Source organism: Dermacentor silvarum, chromosome 2 (genome assembly GCF_013339745.2).
Source record: "Dermacentor silvarum isolate Dsil-2018 chromosome 2, BIME_Dsil_1.4, whole genome shotgun sequence".
In the NCBI taxonomy this organism is placed as follows: domain Eukaryota; kingdom Metazoa; phylum Arthropoda; class Arachnida; order Ixodida; family Ixodidae; genus Dermacentor; species Dermacentor silvarum.
Window position 1 is genome coordinate 183984137 of NC_051155.1, and position 24733 is coordinate 184008869.

Genomic DNA, 24733 nt, shown 5'->3' on the forward strand with positions numbered 1-24733 from the left:
GCGCGAAGCTCCGAACCTAGTTACGCTCTAAAACCAGACACCAGCTGCCTAAATGGCTCTACAAATAATCAACTGTTGCGAGAGCGTTTGGGCAGCCTTATTTGAAAATATTCGACTGTAGCGGTAGCGTTCGGACGTCGTAAGCCATCGGCGCGAATTTAATTGTTACCTTGTCTTTTCGTGCCGCATTGAACGTGCCATTCACATAAGCTACAACTACCACATCGTAAAAGCGTAATGTTTATGCTTTCGTGAACAATGTTAACCGATGTTGCTCCAGAAGAAGTCTTCGGCGACGAAGAGTGCGCTACAAACTTTCATTGGCGGAGTCACAGGCTTGCCGATCCGGAGCTTCACCCCGACTTTTTTAAGATATGCGTCTAGCGGAAACAAACGAAGGCTTATCGCCGCTCGGTTGGTGCACTGAGGCACGCAACACTTTTTTTTTTCTTCCATGGCGCATGCAGAAGCTTTTAACAAAACAGAAACGCGCCCGCGCATAGAGAGCCGCACGGTAGCACTGTGCCATTGACTGTGCGGATACTCTTTGAAATATTTCTCTCGCTGGCCACTACGCGGCGCGACCGTCTGTGTGCATCGCGAGCGTTAGTTTGTCATGTGTCATTTGTTTATTATTTTATTTTATTAATTTGTGTATCGTTATCAGTCGTTATCACCCTGACTATTTCACTGTGTTCGCTTGAGTACGGAACGACCAACCGGCTTGTATACCCCGTCGACGACTTCGCGCCGACGGCGAACGGGTGACCGGCCGTGCGAATTACCTTGGTTTTGTCCAGCTACCGAGGCACTTGCATATTTCTTTTAACTTTGGCACGAGTTGCGTGGGGCAGATGGTACGTATGCGGTCGCCACAGGGATCGTCTGTCGGCGAGCGGAAAGCTCCCTCCAGAAAACAATAAAGGGAGAAAAGAAACGAAGGAAGAACAAAATCAACTCCAGCGCCTGAGCACACAAACAATGACTTCCGCGGTATATAAACCCGCAACCCCTTTTACTCTTTTTTCTTCCTTACTCACTGAAACTGTCGCTTGCCTAAAGCGCCGGCCTAGAACGGCCCCGGTTGTGTGTGAACCACGAGAGAGGTCGCATTCTCGGGTTTCTTCGCTGCAGTACACAGCTCATATCGCGGCTATACAGAAGCTGGCGCTCGACCTGAGCCTGGGGCATACCTCCGAGCGAAGGTCACGTGCACAGGCGCAGCGGCCTCTATAGTGTTGCGGCGGCAATCGGGTCGCAGTGCGGGGAGTAAACACTGACACATTTTCGAAGTCCTAGAGGCTTGTATATACACAACGCGCTTCTCGCGTGTAAAGGAATGAAACTTAGCAAGGAGGCATGCCGAAAAAAAAAAAAAAACGCCCGTAAGATATTTCTGTTTAATTACTAAAGTTGGGCCACGAAATGGCCGCCCTGGAGTAATCGGCATCATCGTGAACTCGTGACACACAGCAAAATTCGCTAACGTCGCGCAGCGATAAGGTATGATGACGCCACTCATCAAAAATAGCGAAGTGTGCTGCACACGCTTTTTATGGATCTGGTGACGCAGAGTTCAACCAGAGAGCACAAAAAGCTAATGCAGTGACCTACCGTATTCTACTTAAAGAGACACTAAAGAGAAACCGGAAGTTCAGCTTTAATGGTAGATTGTCTTATCACCATCACAGACATACCATTCTTACTGCGAACAGATGTTTAATAAGCGAGAAAAAAAGCGAAACACTGAAGGATAGGTGCTGACGCCCCTTCGAACTTCCCGCACTACACGTTCGTGACGTCGGAGATCACAAACGCAGCCCAGCCGCAATTGGTCGAGAGCGACTTATCGCTGTTAATAAAACGCAAAATGAAATACACCTTAAACGTACATAAACAGCATTTGCCAACTTTTTAAGCCATTTCAAACGAGGACGTATACGTTGAGTGTAAAATAAGAAGAAATGGTGTGGCGTTACATGCGGTCGTGATAGTTTCGTAGTTCCGTTTTTGCCCCATGCATCATCGTGCGCGTCTGTTCCACTCTACAGTGTTGCAATTTTTTGGTTGCGTGTTGCGTGGATCGAAAAACGTTGACTTCGCGGGAAACAACCAGAAAGTGCCTCGTGTGGGTAGTGTTAATTGAGGGCTATATCAACGGCGCAAGGCGCTTGTTCAGGGGCAGCGGCAGTGTTGACCCGATTGTGTCCTTTCATGTGCCGCGCGATGAGCCCCGGCACACGGTGTTAGAAGCCTCGGAGTTCGCAATGGCTCAGTGCTCTGCCGATGATAAAACGGGAAAAGGGCGAGAGAAACCGATGGTGTGCTCTCTGCATTTCTCGCCCTCTGATTATGTATATAACCCTGCTTTCGGGAAGTATCTTGGCGTCCCCCAGACGCCAGTCCTTTCTCGAGCAGCTGTCCCATCAATGTCGCCTTCATCAAATCCCCTTGTGCAGCAGCAAACTGGCGCCTCGGTGAGTGCTGAATGTCATTAATAAAAACAGGAAAAAACCACACCGAGTACGCTTGTTCTATCGGAACATTCTACGCTTGTTCTATCGGGAACATTGTCGCCTGGCGTCGACGAAAACGAGGCTTCACTTTCCGTCGGCGCGGCCAGCGGCTCACCGCCATCGTACGCGGAAACACCTACCGCGCTAGCACGGATGATCACTTCGTACTCCGTTTCACTGAAGTCGCTCAAATGCAGTCCTGCTTCCCTGGCGAGCTCTTCATCGCAAGGTTCAGCGTCAGCAACGGTATCCATCGCGGCCGCAGAACACCTTAGCAAAAGTCGCAGCGAACGTACGCAAACGCAGCGGCCAAGCAGCCTGTGATGGAGCGCGCGCCTCGGCCGTTTACGCAAGCGGTGACGTATCATGGCGCCCTCTGATTCGCTGACAGCAATGAAATCTGTGACGACACTGCTTCAGCGCCGAATCTGGGGTGCGAAAAATTGAGGAAGAGATATTTGGTCTTTGTTTACGAATTTCTCCGCTAATAACTCATATTTTTGCACCCAACAAAAACTGCATGCATGCATTCCTGAAGGTCCCTCTTTTATTCCAGCAGAACTTCCTGTTTTTCTTTAGTGTCCCCTTAACTATACCGGTGTAAAAAAAGCGTTGGTATATATACCGACGTAATCGTTAAGGTGCAGTCCTTTAATGGTCTTCTTTATCACGCGACGCAAAAGCTTTATTCAAACACATCGTAGCAAAGCGTCACATGGTGTCGCCACCAGCTTTGCTACTGCCGTCCCCGGCTTCGGTATACCTCAGAACGGTAAGAAGTTTGTGGACAGACTAAAACTCATGACGTCATGACATACCCATCTCCTGGGTACATAAACTGAAACTGGTTCGAACAAACAAGTATACACATTAAATCATTTACGGCGCTCTGATGAAATTGCCGGTATTTACTGGGATTTAGAAGGTACGGACCCTCATTTTATGCAAAAGAAAGAAAGAAGGAGTCAAGTCGGAAATGCCATGTCATTACTACTGCTTTCGCGCTAGGCTTCACAGCGAACACAAAAAAAAATAATAAATAATAACTCTGAGGAGTTATTAAAACGCCGAAGCCTATAACGACGCGCCTTACGCGTGTATCTAAGAAGACGATTTGCGTCAGTATAATGGCGGCATGTGCGTGCGAGAAACGCTGCTTCGATATATCGTGAATACCGCACAACGAAGAAGCAACGCTCATACGTGCGCCATTAAAGAACTGAGACAAAAAAAAAAAAAAATTGTTCGCGCGACGTGCGCCTCTGCACGCCACATAGAAGAATATGAATGCGAAAAACCCATTGGCATATAAGGTACAAAGAAAGAAAGGAAGTGACTGACAAAGAACGCGTGTTCAACGTGGAATGAGAGCCGATAACTATATACGTTATGCACGGAAGATGCAAACTCGCCGCTATCGCGCAAACTGGAAGCATGGCCTCTGATATCATTCGGGAAGCGCTCGCTCGCACTGCCCGATCTCGGAGGGCACGCTGGACGGCGTGAAATGCGTAATAATGCGGCCGCAGAGAACAGCACCTTCATTTCAACGGTTAAGAAGACGCCCTATACAGACGCCACTCGAACACCTTATAGCGAGGACAATTTCGTGTTTTGCGGTCTACAAAAGTCTACCCGCAGCGGCTATCAACACTTTGTCACGTGTTCGATTACCGACTGCGGCGGCCTTTAATCAACACCACCTAGATTTTCCCTATTCTGGAGTCGGAAAGCAGAGATGATGGTGTACCGAACAGTGTACTGAACAGTGTACCGATTCACGTTAATATATATATATATATATATATATATATATATATATATATCCCACGCACTTTGGGAATCGATGTAAGCGAAGCTTTCTATTCTGTTTGCGTTCCTTGACGATATTTGGCGGTTATGTTGACGGCATGCAAAAGTCGTGATGTTAATTCTTGTTGACCTTCCCTGCGCCACCTGTGTTTGTCTACGTAGTACACAGAGCACACGGCGAGACGTGTTTGCTCGAGGCCATTGCTGTGCGCCATTCTTGGTATATAGGCTGCGAGAACGTTCGCACTGTCATACCCTTACACGGCGCTTCGAATCGTGGCTGAAGTGTTGATTTGCTGGACGGCCGCTTGCGTTTAGTCGCCCTGACGCTCTGCGGTACTTCAACGCGGCTTTGCGTCTGCACGCCCTGCGTCAGTTGTCCCCATGGACAAACTTGCACGATGCTTACTTCTTTCAGAAATAGGAGAAACATGCCGTGTCGTACCCTGACTTAGATGTTTCTTTTGTTTTTGTTTTTTCAGTTTGTCCAAAACTGTTGTCGTGTGTAGTAGCGTCTCTTTTATTTTTGAAGCATGAAAGAAGCCCGCGAATACAAACGAAGTCCTCGAGCGACCAATCGCGCGGCAATTTTGCGTGTATTCGCGGGCTTCTCTCATGCTTGGAAAAACACTTTTATGTGGCACGTATCGATCAACAAAAAAGCTGTATCGGGATTTTTTCATGTTGCTCTCCAATTTTCCCATTGACACTTTTCATCTAATTATAATATTTGAGAAGTTGATTAATTAACTAAGTGTAATTATGCAATTAAGCGTAATGCAAAAAAAATAATAATCTGAGTATCTCCGAGCGGCGACAAACACCTTGGTTCTGTCCAGCTACGTGGCATCTGCATATTTTTAAAGTTTGGCTCAAGTTGCGTGGGACACCCGGTGTAGTCCTCACATTGTGAGCCATGTCGAAAGTAAATAAACACGCGCGATATCGCGAATAGTAGTTTGAATACCGCTTATGTATATAAATAACCCAAATACAGTACGAGAAGCAATCTTGAACCGCGAAATAAGGAACAAAATATACATGTTCATAATAATATCATAAAAACAACTGATATGGGTAATATAAGACAAAAAAAAATAGTGGAACGGTTATACTTCTATGTACATATACACACAAACGTGGCATAATAGAAACAAATTGGCCGTGGCGAAATTCGAAACAAAATCTCGGATTATATATGGAATATTGCGGCACTAAACTATTCGTGTTGGCTTCCGTGAGCTTCTCACAAGATTATTTGCATCCATTCTGACACACGCACCATCTTTACGGAAAGGACTTCGAAAAATGCGGAAAATTCAGCAAGGAATGCCCCAAACGGTTGTTCTACAGTTTCACAGTCGTGTTACCATTAAATTTGTGGTTCTGAAACAGTCATGCATCAAAGGCATACACCGCAGTTCTACTTTTGAAATTTCGGTCATAATCGGGTTCCTGCTGTGTATACCTAAATTTAATTGAAGAATTCAAATGGAACACGGTGAATATATATATATGGACAAGTGCGCACACGATGCCTTCTCTGTAGGCCAAGAAAAATAAAATACAAAAGGAAAGACCACTACAGCAAGAACTGCTTTTGGCTATACTTAGCATAAAGATTCGACAAAGGCTGGTCACGATAAACAGTCCCTCCAGGAAGTCTTATACACATGGTTAGTCCTTGTCCACAGCACTGCCGGAGAATGGCCTAGTTGATTCAACTGTCGAAACCCGCCGCTGTTGCCTATAGTAGCTATGGCGTTGTGCTGCTTAGCTGGTTGTGTTGCTGCTTCGATCCCGGCGCCACGGCAGCCGCATTTCGATGGCGGCGAAGGTGCACGTTATTAAAGAACCCCAGGAGGTCAGAATTAACCTAAAGTCCTCCCCACTGCGGCGTGCCTCGTAATCAGATGGTGGTTTTGGCACGTAAAACCAAATTTAGCAAATAACTGTCAACTGGTCATATCTTCTCTTGAAACTTAATGCACATTCAGTTGGCGGGAAATGGGTTCACTAATGCGGGAGAAGGTTAATATACCGAGCTTCCCTTTCTCGCGTTTTACACCGAAACTATACGGCACCAATACACAAGTGTGACGTCACTAGTTATTCTGACCGTATTGGTGCAGGGAGCGTTCTCTATAAACTCACTAAAGTGCCCCCTTTAAATAAGCGGATCCGACACAACATATGAGAGACCGTTCCGTGCTGTGTTAAACGTTCCGCTGGGCTTACTGCACCGTGTCGGCCACACTACGCACACACGCGCCGTGTAGCATGTATACCTGTGCATGCGACATCCGGTGGTTGCCGATACGGCAGCGAGTCAACCGAGGCCTCGACTGCAACACTGTAGTCGTATAGAATTGATGGAAGCGATATTTCGCCGAGCTTATAGAACACAGATAACCATTTGTCGGCTCTACTTAACGCCGGCTGGCACCGAAATTAGGTCTTTATACTGTGACGTCATAGATGACTGCTACGCGTCTGGAGATCTCCGCTTCTAGGGCGCCAGCGAAAACGACATCCGGGAACCTCAGCCGCTACCAGCCAAAACCCGTTATATTAAACAGGCATTGCACATCTGCATGTGAAGCATTAACTGTCAGCAGGGATAAGCATAATGGGGCAAATTATATTATTATCATCACATTTATACATTTGTTTTCAAAGTGCACGCGCGCGCGCACACACACACACACACACACACACACGCACACGCACACGCACACACGCACACACGCACACACGCACACACGCACACGCACACGCACACGCACGCACACCGGATGCATGGATGGATGCATACCTGCCAACCTGTGAACAATAGTATTCGTAAATATCCCGCTGACATGAAACCTCGGGAGAAAGTGGAGGGAGTAATATCACAGATTTTTTTTTTTTTTTTTTTTTTAGCTTGACCTGAGCACACATCTTTTGTAGGATACATACGCGCTTTATTAACAATGATTTACCATTAGATGCAGCGCACAGGCAGCTACAAACTTCGAACACGCAGAGACGCATTGTTATTGCCAATTTCACCTACTTCAGGAGCCCCTGCCCTCTAGCGTCCTTCCGTCACAATAACACTTTCAACGGAATGTTGAAAGTTTGAAAGAAGAACGAGCTAAGTTTGTTTCCAAATACAGAAATTATTTTCAGAGAATATTACGCAAACTTCGTAATATCGTGTAACGAGCCCAAATACGTGAACTTTCCGGAAAATTCGAAAGAAATGGCAGATATGCAGAAAGAGAGAGAGAGAAATATTTATTGTGCAGAAACTGCTGAGAGGTCAGCTCCGCATCAGTGCGTTACAGCCATCAACTCATCATCACTGGTGTAAGGGGAGATATTAACGAAAGGAAAAGTACAGAATCATGATGACGATGACGACAGTGACTGAATCCGCTCATGCCCATCGATAACTGGAGAATCGCATAACGAATTAGCTCTTTCGTAGCAAGGCCATACAGGTGTTCACCGCCTGTAGGCGAGCGCAGCGTTTATTCAACGAACCCAAAAATAGTGTTTCGGAAAACAGCAGACTGTCAATCCGTGCCAACGAAATCATTTGTCCATTTTCGTGCGAAGCACGCACAAAGCGCACTATCAATCGTTTCCACCACGACTACTATCGTGAGTCGAAGAACAGCACGAATTCGCACAAACCGCAAGCATGGAAATAAGAAATCGAACGGAGCATAATTACCGGCTACATCGGAAGGATATCAGCGGTCCGAATAGCAGCAGCGCTTGCATTCCTGTTACGCTAAACGCTCTATATATGGCGAAGTGGGTCAAGAACACACGCACCCCCGGCCTATGTAAACAGTAAGCACATCGACACAACCAGGAGATTTAAAAGAGCGCCACTTTAGAGACCCCCGGACACAAGAGAAGACCAATTTAAAGTAAATTCTGGGTTTTACGCGCCAAAATCACGACCCGATTACGAGGCACACTGTAGTTGCACGGCGACTACGAAAAACATTTTGACCACCTGGGTCTTTTTAGGTGCATCTAAATCCAAGTACACGAGCTTTTTATTTCTTTTTATCGAACCCGCGACCTCGAGCTCAGCAGAGCAACGCCCTGTAGCCAATGGGCTACCGCTACGGGTAAGAGGAGACCAATCACAGGCGGTGAAGTAACACGAGCGGGATAACACGCAATAAAAACAAACCAGAGAGAAGGCCAAGGCCTCTAGCTTGAACATAAGTATGGTCTAGTAACAATACATCCTGTGTATAGGCGGTATCTGTACCGGGTGTTTCAGCGAACACTTTCAAAAATTCTGAAAGGTTGCCTGTGGCAGATAGGCCAATTCTAGTTCATGAGCTGGTCTACTCGAAGAGGCGGACATTACTTGCACAAGAAATTGAAACGCATAATCGAATGATTAATAAAAATTCACTAATTAAGTTTTTAACTAATTACCTGATGGCCCATATTGCACTTTACAAATTGTAGCCGTGGAGCCCTTCGTGTAATATACGATCAGGTACATTTGTATATAAAACCCTTTTCTGATCTCTCTGGACCTCTCCTTCTCCCGGTACCTGGCACGTCACCATCCGTGGAACCTTCGTGGCCGCACTAACCCCTCGCACTTCGCAACAGCACGAGGTCAGGGGTTCGACTCTAGACAACGGCAGCCACCTTTCGATGCAGGTGAAATGAGAAACGCTGTGTACGTTAATGAAACGCATGTAGTCGAAATTAATCTCCTAGTCCCACTGCTGCAGCGTTGCGACGCATAAACCACGTGAATGAAGTAAATATTCAGTTCCCTATATCCTCTCTAACCCGTACGTGCACAATCAGATTTTAATATTACTTTCATCCATTCCCTTCCTTTATGCGTTTATCTCATGTATTTGCTTCATATAAGCTTATCCAGACTCTTAGCCTTCTACACCACTTCTCGTGCAAGCCCGGATCGTCAGCCTATATTATGTCCACCGCAGGACGAAGGCTTGCAGTGGACTAATATAGGCTGATGATGATGATGATGCTCGAATGCATACAGAATAGAGCTGCCTGGTACATTTCCAGAAATTATATGATCGCAACTTTACTATAACACACATTAAGCTTATCTCTTCACAGCCTCTGGTAACTCGTCGCACAATCGTTCTGCTGTGTCTGCTTCACAAGTACGTTTGATACCGACAGGCCATGCCCGCTGCTCCTTGAATCTCCCGCACGTACCTCATCACGATTACATAATCATCTTAGCTTCAAACGTACTTTCTGTAAGGCACGCGCCTTCAGTTCATCTGCTCTGCCTCGCACCATAACTCACTGGAATGGTCTTCCCGATTAAATGTTTTCCACAACAGATCGTGAAAGGTTCCGCGATCACATGTGCGCGCTTTTCATATAATGTGTCCTTGTGTGTTTATGCTACGCAGTTAGGCTCATGCGAACTGTTTCCTTGTTGTTAAAAAAAAATTCGCTGCATTTATTATTTCGCGGTGCATATCGGTGCATGTCTATACGTCAAATCATTTACTCCGCTGCTGTCTTTTTTGTACGTTGCTGATGTGATTTATTACTTTAGCTCCGATTGTTCATCTAATGCTTATTGTTGTGATGCTCCTTACTCAATGCCCGATGCAGGGCCTGTAAAGTGTTTATAAATAAATAAATAAATAAATAAATAAATAAATAAATAAATAAATAAATAAATAAATAAATAAATAAATAAATAAGCCGATAAACAGATGTATATGTTAACTCGCCACATGAATGTTTACTCGTACGTGTAAACGTATCTTTACTCGTCATTAGAAAGAACGGAAAATGGTGCACTTGACGTATTTACTGTCTTACTTTCTTTTTCTTTCTTTTCTGCCCAAGGTTGGTATAGCACCAATTTCGTTACAACAACAGTCGCTCTCTCATTTCTTCCAGTCCAGCGCCAGTGCGGACACTGGACCTGGCGAGGCTGAAGAACACAACGCGCCGCGCGATCATCAGATGGCCGCCGGTTTCGCAGTCCACGAACACGGCGGCCTATGCGCTCGACCTTGACGGCGTAATAGGTGCTCCCGCAGGCCATTACGCAACCGAATCTGCGGCCGTCAGCGACAGGGTACAGCCGGGCACGAGCTGCGTTCGCAACAAAGGATGCGGAAGAGCTTCAAAAAAGAGCTGCGTGTGCTTTGGACTGCATGCGTGCGCAGATCGCTAGTCCAGCTTGCGCCCTGTGCGCTTAAGTACAGGCGCGTTCAGAAGGGTTTGAACCGCATGTGGAATGCCTAACACCTTGAGACGGTGGGCAGGTCGGTAAAACATCTCATTAACAAACTGTCGCGCTGCAAAGGCTTACATTGAGACAACACAAAAAACGCTCACACAGTAACTGCGCAACCTTTTTCATTTCTGTTTTTCTTCCTCACCGCACGGTTTGCCGCATTTCTGGCTTCATAAATGCGCATCATTAAAGCATTTTATTAAAGCATATTATGGTTTCATTACATGCGCGTGTAACTTACTGTCCATAAATAACCGTCGTTCGTATGTATGTCTGTGCTGGTCTGTCCGTATACCGGCGCAGAATTGCATATTGTGACCTTAGTTTAAGCTTCATCAGCACAATACAGTTGAACCCCGATTTCACGAATTTTACTAAAATACCGCCAGGTGTGGGCTTCGCCGACCACGTAAGCGCTGATGCCAGCGCAGACACGGACGCAACAGAAAATTTGGACGACGAGGACCTCGTGAAGCTTGTTGCCGACGCCGAACAAGTGTCAGAAGATGACGACACGGACACACACGTAGACCGAGTGCCGACAGCTAGCAAGGTCATGGACGGCGTCGACCTCCTCAGGTGATTCGCTGAATCTCAAAGAGGGGAACAGGCTCTCATCGTTCTCGCGAGCTACGAGAGCTGCGCGACGCCCTTACTATTTTCTTATTCGACCTTTCACGAAGCTTGGACCGTTCCCCGTCGACTATAGTTTTTTAATAAGACACAGAGCAACCTGTATTACACTACATCCCCCCCCCCCCTTTTTTTTTTCTCCGGGCAAAAAAAAAAAAAAAAAAGACGGGGGAGGGGAGTCAGAGAGAGAGCGAAAGAGAAAGAGAGAGAGAAAAGAAAGCTAGAGCAAATTTCGAGCGCAAAATTTGCCGCTTTCTTTACCATCTCTGCGTCAACGACGATAGCTGGGCATAACACCGACGAGAACTGAGGATTACAAGCACAGGACAAGGGCAGGCGCTGTAACTCGTGTTCTTGTGATGCACTCCTGCGCGGCACAACTATCAGGCGAGACCGAGGAAGACCTGCCGGTGTCGCGAGCACCCTTGCTGTCAAGTAGTATCCTAATGAGCTCGCTCTGCTTCCACACACACTATAGATCACAAGCAACTCGCACATCAGCAATTCTTCCTGGACGACGTGGCCGTCGTGCGTATACCGGGTGTTCTTTGTAGAGATCACACAGAATTTTTTAATTCATCCGTGGCGGATAGCCCGATTCTATAGTCATTAAGCTGGATTACTCGAAGCGGCGGAGATTACTTGCACGAGAAATCGACATGCATAATCAATTATTAACAAAAAAAATCACTAATCTTTTTCTATTTGATTACTTTAGGGAAAATATATTGCAATTTACGAATTGTAGCCGGTGAATCCGCAAGGCGTATCCAGTTTGATGGAATTAATAGATAAAAAATTGTTAGAATTCTAAAAAAAGAAAGTGATTCCCGAAAATTCCCGAAGTAGGCGACAAAATACATCGGCTTCCCAGATACTTTTGTGTTGCAATGCATAAAACAACGTTTTCTTTAAAATGTTATAGCGCAACTACACTGCACGCATTTTCCCCGAAAGTTTGACGGCGCATATCTCGAAACCGGTGCCATCCTCAGTATTCGCTCCAAGTGGTTATTGTTACGTTTCAAAACGGCAACGGGCATTCTTTGGGTGATTCCTACGAAGCGACCACTTCACCAGCGTCCACCTAGACGACGACGGAGCCCGACGGTGACTGGTCAACAAAGAAGCTCCCTTCGAGGTGACAGCAACCACCGCATTCTGTGGAAGCGGTAACGACCGTCAAGGCCAGGCTCCTCACATCGCTACAAGCCGACCGTCACGGATAGTCCACTAAATGGATCAAGGGACCGACGACGACGACTTCCGTGGGAACAGCGTCGACTTCAGATTTCCAATTTCCTCGTGGTCGCGTCGTATGCAGGAGCGATTCCGCAACATCAGATACGGAGTGTCCAGCAAGTCGGTGCAACAGCATGGGTGTAGTGCCGCGAACACTCTGGCCCTTCTGATTGGCCGTGACAGAGTAGTCGACTTCTCTCGTCTAGCGACCTAGGGAAAACGATGATTTAAAAAGCGCATCTTTGGTGCTGATATGTGTGTGCTCAGACGTGTCGTGCGATCATACATGCAGTGTGCTCCTATAAAATCCATGAAGCCAGTTGTGAGTTGTATGTAAAATAAACCAATGCATTTCCTTCAACCTACCGACCTCACCTCCTCACGAAGAAGTAACCACGAAGCCCAGAACCGGCTACAACCCGTAAATTACAATGTGTGCCGTAAAGTAATTAATCAAGTTATTTAGTGAATTGTTTTTAATAAGCCAATTACGCATTTCGATGTTTCGTGCGACTAATGTCCGCCGATTCGAGTAATCCAGCTCAAGGACTACAATTACGCTGCCTGCCAGTGGCGATTTTTACAATTCTGTAGGGTCAAAAAGGAAAGGGAAAAAACAAAAACTCCGTATAGAGCCTTTCCCGAAGCGCATCGACGAACCAGAGCCGATATAAGCGACGTTTACACGAATGCGACAAAGGGCGCTTCGCGTCGCATTTCTAGGGCATCACATCCATGTAAACGACGACAACGCGCTAGGAAGGCGAATAGCATTGCAGAAGGTATACTTCGAGACGGGAAAAGTTGTCACACGTTGTGCGTGTGAACGCCGGCGTATCGCATCGAGGGAATGAAGAAAAAATCGCAGGCCCTTCCCCTGTCGAGAAAATGGAGGTAAGTGAAGCCTGTAGTGTGTGTACCTGACCTACTACTCTTCCTTCCCTTTCCTTCTTCTACGTTTCCTTCCCTTTAGTGAAACTTTTCCTTCCGTTGCGTTGTACGATTCTCTGATCGTCGCCGTTGCCGCTTGCGTTCGATGTCTCGAGTTTGCTCGGCGGCGTGGTCAGCAGCATTCGCCCGCCATTGCCGCTTGCGATTCTTCGAAATTAAATTGCTTCAAAAATTAAATCTGTCCGTCACGTAAGACAATGAATGGCTCATCCCCGTAAACCCATTACGACGACAGAAGGGCAGTGAACGCTGGAATGATGAGCGGCAATTAACGGCGCCAGCTGCGGCAGAAGACGACGACGACTAACGTGGGAGCAGTGGCACGAGCGCGTGCCGAGCACGAGCGCGATACCCGAGGGGCGCCAACGAGCCAGCTGCGGAAGACGACGACGACGCTCGAGCCGACGCTGATGCTGATGATACCGCGTACACCGACCCCGACACAAGTGAGACGTTCGCCGGCGTGTGCTCTCCTCCACTCACCGGCGCGGAATGCAAATCGCCGGAAACAGGTCTCGGCTTGTTTCGTACGAGGGGCGATGCGCATCATGTAAACGCTGTCGCATAAGTATTAGCACGGGATGCGCTAAGAAATGTCCTAAACGTCCTACCTTACTAAAATTGCTTACAGGCAAATCAGTTCTGCGGGAGCCTGTAATGGTAAAAAAAAAAAAGCCATCCACCCAACTTCAGCACAAAGGGAAACCCGTGCGTGTTTCTCAAGAAGAAAGCTTCGCCGTTGAGGAAGAACCAGTCCTGGTCCGCGGATCGAACCCGCGGGACCAACGCCTTTTCGGGGACGGTCGCTTTACCATCCGAGGAAAGCAGGAGGCTAGCATGCAGATCGCAAAGCCAGGCCGCATTAATCGACAACTCGAAGCATAAATACAAGGAAGAGGCACATCGGCCGAAACGGTATTTCAGATTCTTAGTTGTTCGAAATACTTCACTTCGTGTTCATTGCCGAGAAGTGTCTTACTACGCCCTCATGAAATCCTGATATACTAGAAGAGCGTCACCCACGTTGGAGTCGCGGCACTCACTGTGTACGCGTCACAGTCGACGTCAGGTGTTCATCAGCGGCAGATAAGCCCAAACCGCGCACAAACCGAGAGCGATTTTGTGCGCGACGCGACGAGCGACGGCTTCGAGCGACGAAACGGGCCTTCGCGCGAACAGATCGCTCGTTCTTGTCGCTCGATCGCTCGGATCTGGAAATCTAGAATTCGTCGCTCGGTCGCCCGGAAGTGCTATGAGCGACTAGCTAATAGCGCGAAGCCGGAACTGGATATACATCAGTCAAGTACTACCGATTGTCGCACGGAGCGAGCAAACTAGATTTTGATACGTGCAAGGATAATAACGTATAGTGCAAGACCTTTAGAAATATTTATGCTGCTCTTTACACTAAAACACATCCACTTAAATTAATAAAGCACGCGTCACGCCAGTTTCAGCGAGTATTTGCTGCCCTCATACCGGCAACACCGGTGACGTCGCTCAAAGTCGTCGCTCGTCTCGTCGCTCGCATGCGGTACACGACTTGTAGGCGACGAGCGACCGCGACAGCCATCTCCATCGCGTCGCTTGTCGCTGTCGCGCGCAAGATCGCGTGCATGCGGTTTATACTATATTCGTCAATCGTCATATGCATAGCCTGCGTGTTGTGATTATATTAGGTTATGCCATGAGCCTGAGTTTATCATCATCATCAGCCTATATTTATGTCCACTGCATTTGCTGGGTTATAAACTCAGGCCTTCGTCCCGATTTTATAACCCTATGCAAATGACAGATGCCGCGAAGATTCGTTAGGAGCGCTTCGCTTCAACTATGCTCCCTAGATGAGTCCTTTAGGGACCATACTTCGACACCCACGTGGCCCAGCGCAAGATGCACCTTCAAATGACCTCTCACTTTTTTTCTCTCTCTCCCGCAAAACATAGGGTTACAAAATGTCGACTACACTGCGATATTAAAGAGTTTTAGCGTGTGTTCCGGGTTACCGCATATATTATGTGGACGGCAGTAACAACGCTGGTGGCGACATCTCGTGACGCTTTGTCCAACAATAAAAACGCGTTAGCAATGTGTGTTTATTTATTTATTTATTTTTGCACTGCAATGATTGCTCTGTATTTGTCTGTGGTTGAGCTTTACGCCACCAGGTGGAGCCACCAACCCGGCCGCTCACGTTTAAGTCTCCACGTCTCCGCACGTAACCCGGTAATCCGCAAATGGTAAATCTTTGTGGATAAGCTGAGACTTTAATGCCAGACTCCTTCGTTATACGGACAAGCTAAAACTCTGCGTTACTGTAAATTATGCACACGTGTATAAAAGTCCCAGCTTCGGCCGAAAGGCGAAGCATCGATTGCGATAGCAAATTAGTGAAAAGCTATACGAAGTATAGTAATTTTATCGGCCGTACAAACTTGTAAACTTAGGCACACTAACTAAATTGACAAGCATTTCATCATGTACGCGCACCTGGGATCCAGAAGCCGTAGCCAGGTGTCGCCCGGGCGCAGCGGAGCTTTGGACATGTGGGAAAGTCAGCTATTGAACTACATCGAATGACAAGGAAGGAAATCGGAAGTAAAATGTTTTACGATAATTCAAAGGGCAATGCCCTTTGCAAGCCCGTTCGAAGCCAGATTACTGTGTCCAAGAACGCGGAGTTATTTCAGACGCAGGCGACTTGTGCATAGCGCGTGAAAACGGTGCAGACACCATTGGAAGGAGGGAAAAGAAGAGGTGAAAAGCAGGGAGGTTAACCAGATTAAGTGTCCGGTTGGCCACTCTGCGCAGGGGAATGGGATAAGGGCAGAAAAGGTTAGAAAACAAGATTTAAAAAATAAAAAAAAGGAACGAATCAGTTCGCGCATTCTATAGTTTTTCAACAAGTCCCGTTTCTTTAAAAAGCACACTAGCGCCTTTAAAAATGCGGAAACGATTGGGAATGTTCATTCAGAATCTCAGTGTGCACAAAGCTATTAAACGTGGACGTAGTTTAGCGTGCACAAAGAGGGGGAGTGTTGCTTTGCTGCAGGCGGACCTATAGCTACCATTTATCAAGTGCAGTATAGGGTTTGAAGCCGATCACATTATATGTAGTAACACAACGGCACCTGGTAAAACAAGGAAATATTAATGGCGAGGATGGATTTGAATTGGAGCGCAATAAGCTGCGCGCGTCGTCCATTCCACGTCGACCCAGGTGGCGGTGATTCGAACTCCCAACGCTGTACCGCGGAGGAATTTTGTGAGGAGCCAAAGCACTACTCTGCTAAATATATATCCAGTGGCGTCGCGCGAACTGCCCGAGGTTTTAAGGACCAGTATAGGGGAAACGCAAATGAATCTGTGCTAGTAAATAATAAGTGAATCTGGAAGAGTCGTGGCGCAAAGAAAGTGAAAACATGCAACGAGGTGAACTTTTTACTTCGCATAAAGTATAGCGTATACACTATATGCGACCCCCGGGAATATTTAAATGCTTCTATATATCGAAGCGCGCGAATACACGCAAAATTGCCGCGCGACTGGCCGCTCGAGGCACTTCGCGCGTATTCGCGGGCTTCTCTCATGCTTGGAAAAAACACATTTATGTAGCACGTACTGAGCAATGGAAAGCTGTATCGGAAGTTTTTCATATTGTCTCTACATTTTTCTCATAAACACTCTTAACCTAATTATAATATTTGAAAAGTTGCAAGGCGAGCTGATAGCGGAGTCCTTGAAATTTGTCGCACCCTTGGCTGATTTCCAATTGACACCGCAGTTTCTTCGCAAATCATCTTTTGTCCGCGCAAAATCGCCTCTAAATTTGAACGGTTTCCGCATAGACTCGCACACTTCAATAGCGCGCGCAATTCGGAATTCGGAATTCTCAAGCGATCCTCGACTTCAAGCTGTTCCACTTCATCGAGCTGAGCACAGCGCCGTCCCTCGACTGCAGACGACGCATTGTGTGGAGTGTCGGTGAAGCACAATGGTAACTTCCGCCGAGGGCGGCGCTGCCGCAAACATCCTTGCACAAACTATTATCACAATCAACATCATTGAGTCGAGGTGGAGTGGAGGGACGCTCTAGAATAATGGGGTAATTGCGTGGAATCTATTTCGAACGGACATCAATAAATGATGGACCCTGTGGTAAGTTATTCGCGAGAACCGTAGCTTTCCCACTGAAACCGCACGTGTCCCCATTCGCGGGTGTTGGTATTTCGTGGCTTGAATGAGCGGTATAGAAGCGCGCGCATGCACAACTGTGGCGGCGACTGTTTTCTTAATGAAATGCGTACGCGACCTTGTGCTGCTGACATCCTGTGACACACCGGAAGATTGTGTGCGTCGGAAATGCGATACGCAGGTCGGGGACACAACGGAGAAACACCTACTTCCGTGTGCGAATAGTAGACGGCCATTCTTCACTCCGAGAGCGCCTTCTCTGTCAACTATATGTCAAGTACAATAATGGGGCGCTGTACTGGAAGCCATACAGCTGACGTCAACCAATCAGAAGCGCGAGCATGCGTTGGCCACGCGTTCCTCGGCGCCACGTCCGTTTAGCCTCGAGGGCACAGTCGCGTTCAGCACGGCTCGTGGCGTCCACTCCAGTGCAGCGAGGCAGAGCACACATACGTAGCTTCATTACTCACAAAGCGCCCCCCTTTCCACTCCCAAAATCCGCCCGCTAATTCACTGCAGCAAGGATGACACTTACTTTGCAGCAAATCACGGATTTATAGATTGCGTAGTAAGATAACCAAGTTCTATGGTGGCAACGGTCTGCTGTAAGCCCACTATCGCACTCGAAGCGCAATAACGTCCGCGCGTACTCACCGAAGCGGCTCTCGCAGAAGGGCGCGCCGCGGTAGTCAGTCCCCACCAATTCGCGTAGAGCGCGTTGGCTCTTCCGCTCTCGTTGCATCAGTAGTTTCAATCCTTGTCACAATGGCTGCGTTTTCTGTGACTATATACACTAAACGCAAACGTGTACTTCAAGCGCTGCTGTCGGAACGATCCCAGGCAGGCTTGCCTGCCGACGCATTCTGCTTGTTCGTGCCACGACGGAACTACTATTATACATATATTTCTTGTTAAAAAAGCACCCGACGACGTGGGGGCCGGGTCGACGCGTTTAGGGTTAACCGAGCCGGGGATTCCCGCGTGACACAGCCAAGCCCGTTTCACGCCGCGTTGATGGGCGGCCGGTGACGGCCAGTGACCTGCAGCTGGTGGTCTCCCAAGGCGAGCGCAGGAATGTCGGTGAAGCGCCCAGCGGGTGCCGAAGTCTCTCTTGGTTTTTCGACGCGATTCACGCGGCCAGGAGACCGCTCGAAAATTCAGATAAAAAAAGGCACGGACGGCTCGGCGATGCGGCCGGCGTGTTCCGACTCGTGGCTGTGAACAGTCTTCCGAAAAACGGATCTCGGCCCATGCGCACAAGACTCATTCGTAGTGTCCTCCACTTATTGGTCAAACCCAGAGGATGTTGACAGCTCATACCACGTAGAATAGGTCAACGTTCTGTGCCTTTTCAAAAACTAATCCGTCTTACTAGCGTTGGTTGGGCGGAGAGATCTGTGCACGCCCACCTTAAGAGATTTTTACATATCACGAGAAAAAGCAACGCAGGGGACCAACACCAATGGCGTTGTTACACACACTTGAAACTGCGAACTGTCTCGCTGTCAAAGCGACGTTGGCGGGCTGTCGGGACTACCACCGTGGTCGAGATCACTGCGAGGAACACTGTAGCCATTATTTTACGCCGGGCAGACAAATTCCTGGCAACCCGCCGTGGTTGCTCAGTGGCTATGGTGTTGGGCTGCTAAGCACGAGGTCGCGGAATCAAATCCCGGCCACGGCGGCCGAATTTCGATGGGGGCGAAATGAGAAAACACCCGTGCACTTAGATTTAGGTGCACGTTAAAGAACTCCAGGTGGCCCGAATTATTCCCGAGTCCCCCACTACGGCGTGCCTCATAATCAGGATCGTGGTTATGACACGCAAAACCACAATTTTTTTTATTACATTTCTGGCATCGGAGGGGGACTCGTAGAGATGTGTAACCAGAGTTCATCGTAAGATTTTGGAACAAGCCCGCCTGTCTATGGCCAGTGAACAGGATTCCAGGCTGATCAGTGCCAGTTCCGAGTACTCGCGCCCAACAAGAACGGCACCTCGATCCTGCACGGAGCGAGCGCTTTCATCTGTCTCTTCCCCAAGTGTGGAGCGAATGATGCGCACTCGTCCTGCACAAAGACTGCACTGTGCGATTCGAATGCAGACGTGCAGAAGCCGCTATGTATAGGCGAAACGCTGCACCCGTCGGAGTGTAGTTCGGCAAGTGCAACATAATCTAGCAGCCTTACAAGCCAATCACCCCAGACTTGAACTTGACAACGCAACCCTGCGGTTACGAGACGCCGTACTGGAGGTCTCCGGATTAATCTCGGCCAGCTGGGCTTGCACCTAAATCTCATAGACACGAGCGTTTTCGCATTTCGTCATCATCGACATGCGGCTGCTGCGCTGCCGTAAGTCGAACCCGCGACGTCGTGCTCGGCATCGGAACGCCATAGTCACTAATGGTGTTCTGGTCGATTGATCGCGCGTTGCTCACGCACGTCCGCACGCATGGGGCTCACCGTAGACGACAAGACACGAAGGTAAGACGGAGCACAGCGCACGTGGTTTCGCACACCGTCAGGTGGTGGTAGGCGTTAAAGTCTCTGCCTCGCGGTTTCCAAAGATCGTCAGGTAGACAAACACTGGCGGATCGCCATGCTTCTTATTTATGTACTTATTTATGTGACAACAATGTGCCCAATTTCGCGTGTATAACCTCCTGGCAACAGCTCGGTACACGGTTCCAAATTAACTCACATTGACTGCATGCTACTGGCTGAATTTCTGTATGCGTCTAAACTGAGATCTCAGTAAAGTGACTGCTTCGGCGAGTTGCTCCTGATCCACTGGCTTTTGGTACATTAAACCACTGAGAACTTAATTTTGGCTTCTACCGCCAACTAAGCATAACATGACGCCATTTATTTAGCACGGATCCAAGGCGTTGGTGCGTTGGCAGGCGAATGGTATTGGGTTGACCGCGATTTATATGATACAGGCTTAATTTGATCCGATGCTCACGCCAACGCAGCAATATTCTCCCTCTGTAGTCCTATAACCAACTAACAGCGCTCGTCCACCAATTCGTATCCGTGAGTCTCGTATTGGTGGCCCTTATACAGGGCTTATCGTGCTGATGAGAACGCCCTGCCGTCACTATCACGAGGACAAGACAGGGGAGCCAGACTAGAAGGACGCTACGCGTTATTCTGCAGCGAAGCGTGCTTATCAACGGGCGCGTGCGGGAGCCACAGGTCACAGATTAGATCTGATCGACTCAGCAGGGTCGACCCCCCCTCTATAAACTGCTATCTTTTCCGTTCACGTTCGCTTTTCTCCGCTCTGCCGCGTACACGCCAATAATGAAAGGCTTGCTCGGTTACATGCTCCAAAGGTGATACAAAGGTGGCTGCGGGCAGCTGAGAAGAGTGGGTGGCAGAATAAATGCGCCATCATAAGCAGGGCTGCTCGCAGAGCTAAGCGGATTTTCGCCGCGACTGTCCAACATGCCAGAGTTGGTAACTTCGATTCACTTTGAGTAGTTGAGCTAGACATACTCAACACACACACTTAGAATATTTAGAAAGGTATTCCGACACACACACACAAAAAAAAACCTCCCCTTTCCCTACCCCTTCCTGTATTTCCCGGGCAACCGACAAGCTGTACGGGATGAATGACATGTACCCGCTGAGTCCACGTTGTTACGCTATCTCTCTACCGTAGAATTGCACAAAACAGGTGCTGCAAATACAGATCCGGTTGGGATTGCAGTTGTTCTGTGCGACGTGGCATCTATATTATTTTTCCCGTTCATCAGAGTCATGCTGCGACCTCGGGCACTGCGGCTAAAAGTGAAAATTCTCTATTTTTCACAAATACACGAGCATCGCAAAAAAAAAAAAAAAAAACTAATGTTTCTAACTTTTTTTCTTAAAGAACAAACTTTATCTTTTTGCCCGTGGCGAAACCATTAGGCTCAGTGATAAAGGGCGCGAAGCTCCAACAAACGCACCTTACGTTTAGTAATGTGTAGAACGATTATAGACACGCGTACGAAACTCATTAGGAATCTCAAGAAACCCATCAGCCATTGAAAGTCAATACACCGGTTCAAGCAAAAGTGTCTCGTGTATCTTTCTGTATAGTTGTATATGTAACGCAATCAATGAAAAATGAAGTGCAAGTGTAAAGATGCGCGCCCGACGGCCACATCCGCCGGCCACATCCGCCGGAGAGAACCACGACGCGGATACACGGCAGAATGTACACTAGTTACGCATTCAAGCTTTGAGAAAGTTAGCCGATAAGGGCTTACTGACCAGTAAACCTCCACAATGGCCTAGTGGGTGCGACGAAAATCACCAAGGTCAGATCTTCTGACTTTAAGGAATTCAGAGTAAAGTGATTAGGACGAAATCAACGGTGCGGCGACCAAATAGATGTCCAGTCCAGCGGGCGCAGGGGGATGTGCGCGGTCCGAAGTTGGCACGAAATAGCCGAAAGGAATCGCCCGGAAACATCGGGCGAGTCAGCGGCGTGTGCGCGCGTACGAGCCGGCACTAAAAACCGGTTGATTGTTCCTGTGCCCCAAATTGACTCCGAGTGCCGCGCCTCATCGACAGTGAATCAGTCATACCTCCCGCTAAAAGGTTCCTCGAACAAATGCGATCGAGTCCGCTCCACGGGGAGTGGTCAACCTGCCAAATAAGTGACCCCACACTTCCACATCTCTCTCATACTTTTTTCTTGACGCTGTACCTTTAATAATGTATGTGCGTGGTGCTAAGCACGAGCTGCTGCATACGTGTGATGCACTCCTTTCTATCCGTTTTTCTCGGCTGAAATGCGCATTCGGATGCCATAGCGCGACACGCGTATACAGCACCGGTGGCGCGCTTCGGCACCCCAGCTGCTCCGCTGTGACCCATCGCAGCAGCACGTATGATCCCCCCCCCCTTCCCCCCCCCCCCTTTCCGCGACTCCCAGGTTCCGTGCTCGCCGTTCAATGAGGCGTGCGCAGCAGGATCGAAGGCGATCCTAGGGGCAGGATGCGGCGCGAAAACGCTGTCACATGCTCGCGCGGGGATATTCGGTGGCCCCGAGAGTCTCTTCCGACGAGCCCGAGACGCCAAAAGAAGAAACCGATCTAGCGGTGGCCACGCACAGCGCAGATACACACAAAGGCACGCGCACACACGCACACAGTTTGGACCACCGCGAGCATTTGTTGATATCGCTGGGGCCGAGTAGGGCCTCACGCTCGGGCGGCCCACACTACGCGGCCTTTGTAGGGGCGGGGAGTTAGTGAGGTCGGTGCAGCAGGGTTAAGAGGAATATCACGCTTCGAAAAGAAACAGTTCCGTGTCAGAAATAGTGAACTTACGTTTGCCGAAGTCCGAATGGCGCGAAGGTAACTCCGTCTGTGTACGTCTGCCGGAGCTCTGGGGAAGCGCAGAAACTGGTTACGTCACAATAATGTGCCCTTTCGTCGAACAGGCTGAACAACAGAACGAACGAACATGAAAGACGGCACAGATGAAACGATCGGCTTTCGATGCGTAGCACGTAAGAAATGCTACGAGGACGCCGAAAAACGAAGCGCCAAGGGAATGCAGAGCGAGTAAACTTTATCTGCAGTAAATTGCAATTTCTCCACGATAATTACTTTTCCCTCAAGCCCTCAAGGGTGCTTGTATGCTTGCATCGCAGTGTGTCGCACCGAGCAGTCTGCTCTGCCCGCATGTGCAAAAAATATTTACCATTGCGTAGTAATTCGTACTGCGGAACGCTACGAACCAGTCAGCATTCCCCTGCATGCTTACGCTGGCAAACACGCATTAAATGGAACATGTCGCAAGTGCGATTCCATGTTGAGGTTAACACATCAAGTAATACAAAAAAGGTAAATGCACATATTTCTTTGTGCAGCTTTGTTTTTTCTAGCGTCCAACGGTAAGAAAGCGCGCAAGATAATGCTGAATAACGAATATAATATTTTACAGTGCGCTGGTGCGTCTGCCACCACATTTGGCTATGTTCAACCGTTCTTGGTTGTCTTCAATTGAATGCTCTCATTATAATTGTTTTAGTGCACAAAATCTTACCTGTTGAAAGTAAATCATATATTACAATACTTCTTTCTTTACTGACAACCTACGACACTCAGCGGCAAAGTCAACCGTCACAACCGCATCGCAAGCGACATCACTTCACTTCACGTTTCCTCCCTTGCAGAGGACGTTTGGGGTCAACTTTTTCCGAGATTTTGTGCCCGTAGTTGACCTCAGAAGACCAAGTAAAATGCAGCTTGCCGCGCTTAGGCACCTACCTCGACTTTCTGCGACTACCGTTCTAAAGGTATCGCTGCCGACAGCGTCAACACGCACGACGAGTACCCAACCTGCCTTCACTAAAGATGGCCGTGAAATCCTTCACGTCCCCAACGAGCCTCCCGAAAGGGACCTGGTGAACTTTCCTCGACTCAAGAGACCGCTGTACCCAGGCAAAGTTCGAATGGGCTTCATTCCGGACGAATGGTTTCAAGTGTTCTACAACAAGACAGGCGTCACCGGCCCCTACCTGTTCGGCACCGGCTTGGTCGTCTACCTGTACTCCAAGGAAATCCTCATCATGGAGCACGAGTTCGCCTCTGGTCTTACTTTGGCAATCATGGCGTGGATGGCCATCAAGAAGTTCGGGCCCGGGGTGAGGGCCTACCTGGAGAAAGAAGTCGATAAGGAGGAGCAGGAGATCGACAATTATCGGCTGACCGGCATCGAAACATACAAGGAGTCCATCAAGGACGAAGAACTTGCCCAGTGGCAGGCGCAAGGACATCACTACCTGTTCGAGGCCAAGCGCGAGAACGTGGCACTGCAGCTCGAGGCGGAGTTCCGTAAGCGCCAGATGGCCGTGTACACCGAAGTGAAGAAGAGGCTCGACTACCACCTCGAGGTACAGAATTTGACACGAAGGCTTCAGCAAAAGCACATGGTCGACTGGATCGTCAACAACGTGCTCAAGAGCATCACTCCACAGCAGGAGAAGGATTCGTTGCAAAAGTGCATCGTTGACCTCAAATCCCTGGCGGCCAAGGCCTGAGCAGGTGGCGACGTCTTATTGGCTGGTGTAAGGAAGCACTAATAAAGGATTCGTGGTTAGTCA

The 24733-nt window shown here is 48.4% G+C and overlaps 2 protein-coding genes across 2 annotated transcripts in view; one reads left to right on the plus strand and one right to left on the minus strand.

The window, feature by feature from the left end:
* The window catches only part of LOC119442275 (zinc finger MYND domain-containing protein 11-like), an 81238-nt gene extending 57937 nt beyond the window's left edge, over positions 1-23301 (minus strand). Inside the window, exon 1 of the mRNA XM_037707090.2 lies at positions 22953-23301. The gene's annotated coding sequence lies outside the window, so the exon portion shown is untranslated. The remainder of the gene's footprint in view (positions 1-22952) is intronic.
* Positions 23302-23772: 471 nt separating this feature from the next.
* On the plus strand, positions 23773-24733 carry LOC119442277 (ATP synthase subunit b, mitochondrial-like). Its single transcript, XM_037707094.2, has one exon. The coding sequence runs from the start codon at positions 23870-23872 to the stop codon at positions 24668-24670; it is 801 nt and encodes a 266-aa protein (XP_037563022.1). The 5' UTR covers positions 23773-23869; the 3' UTR covers positions 24671-24733.

Bases quoted from the DNA above. Each gene is read 5' to 3' on its own strand.
- LOC119442277 (XM_037707094.2), top strand. From the start codon at position 23,870: ATGCAGCTTGCCGCGCTTAGGCACCTACCTCGACTTTCTGCGACTACC.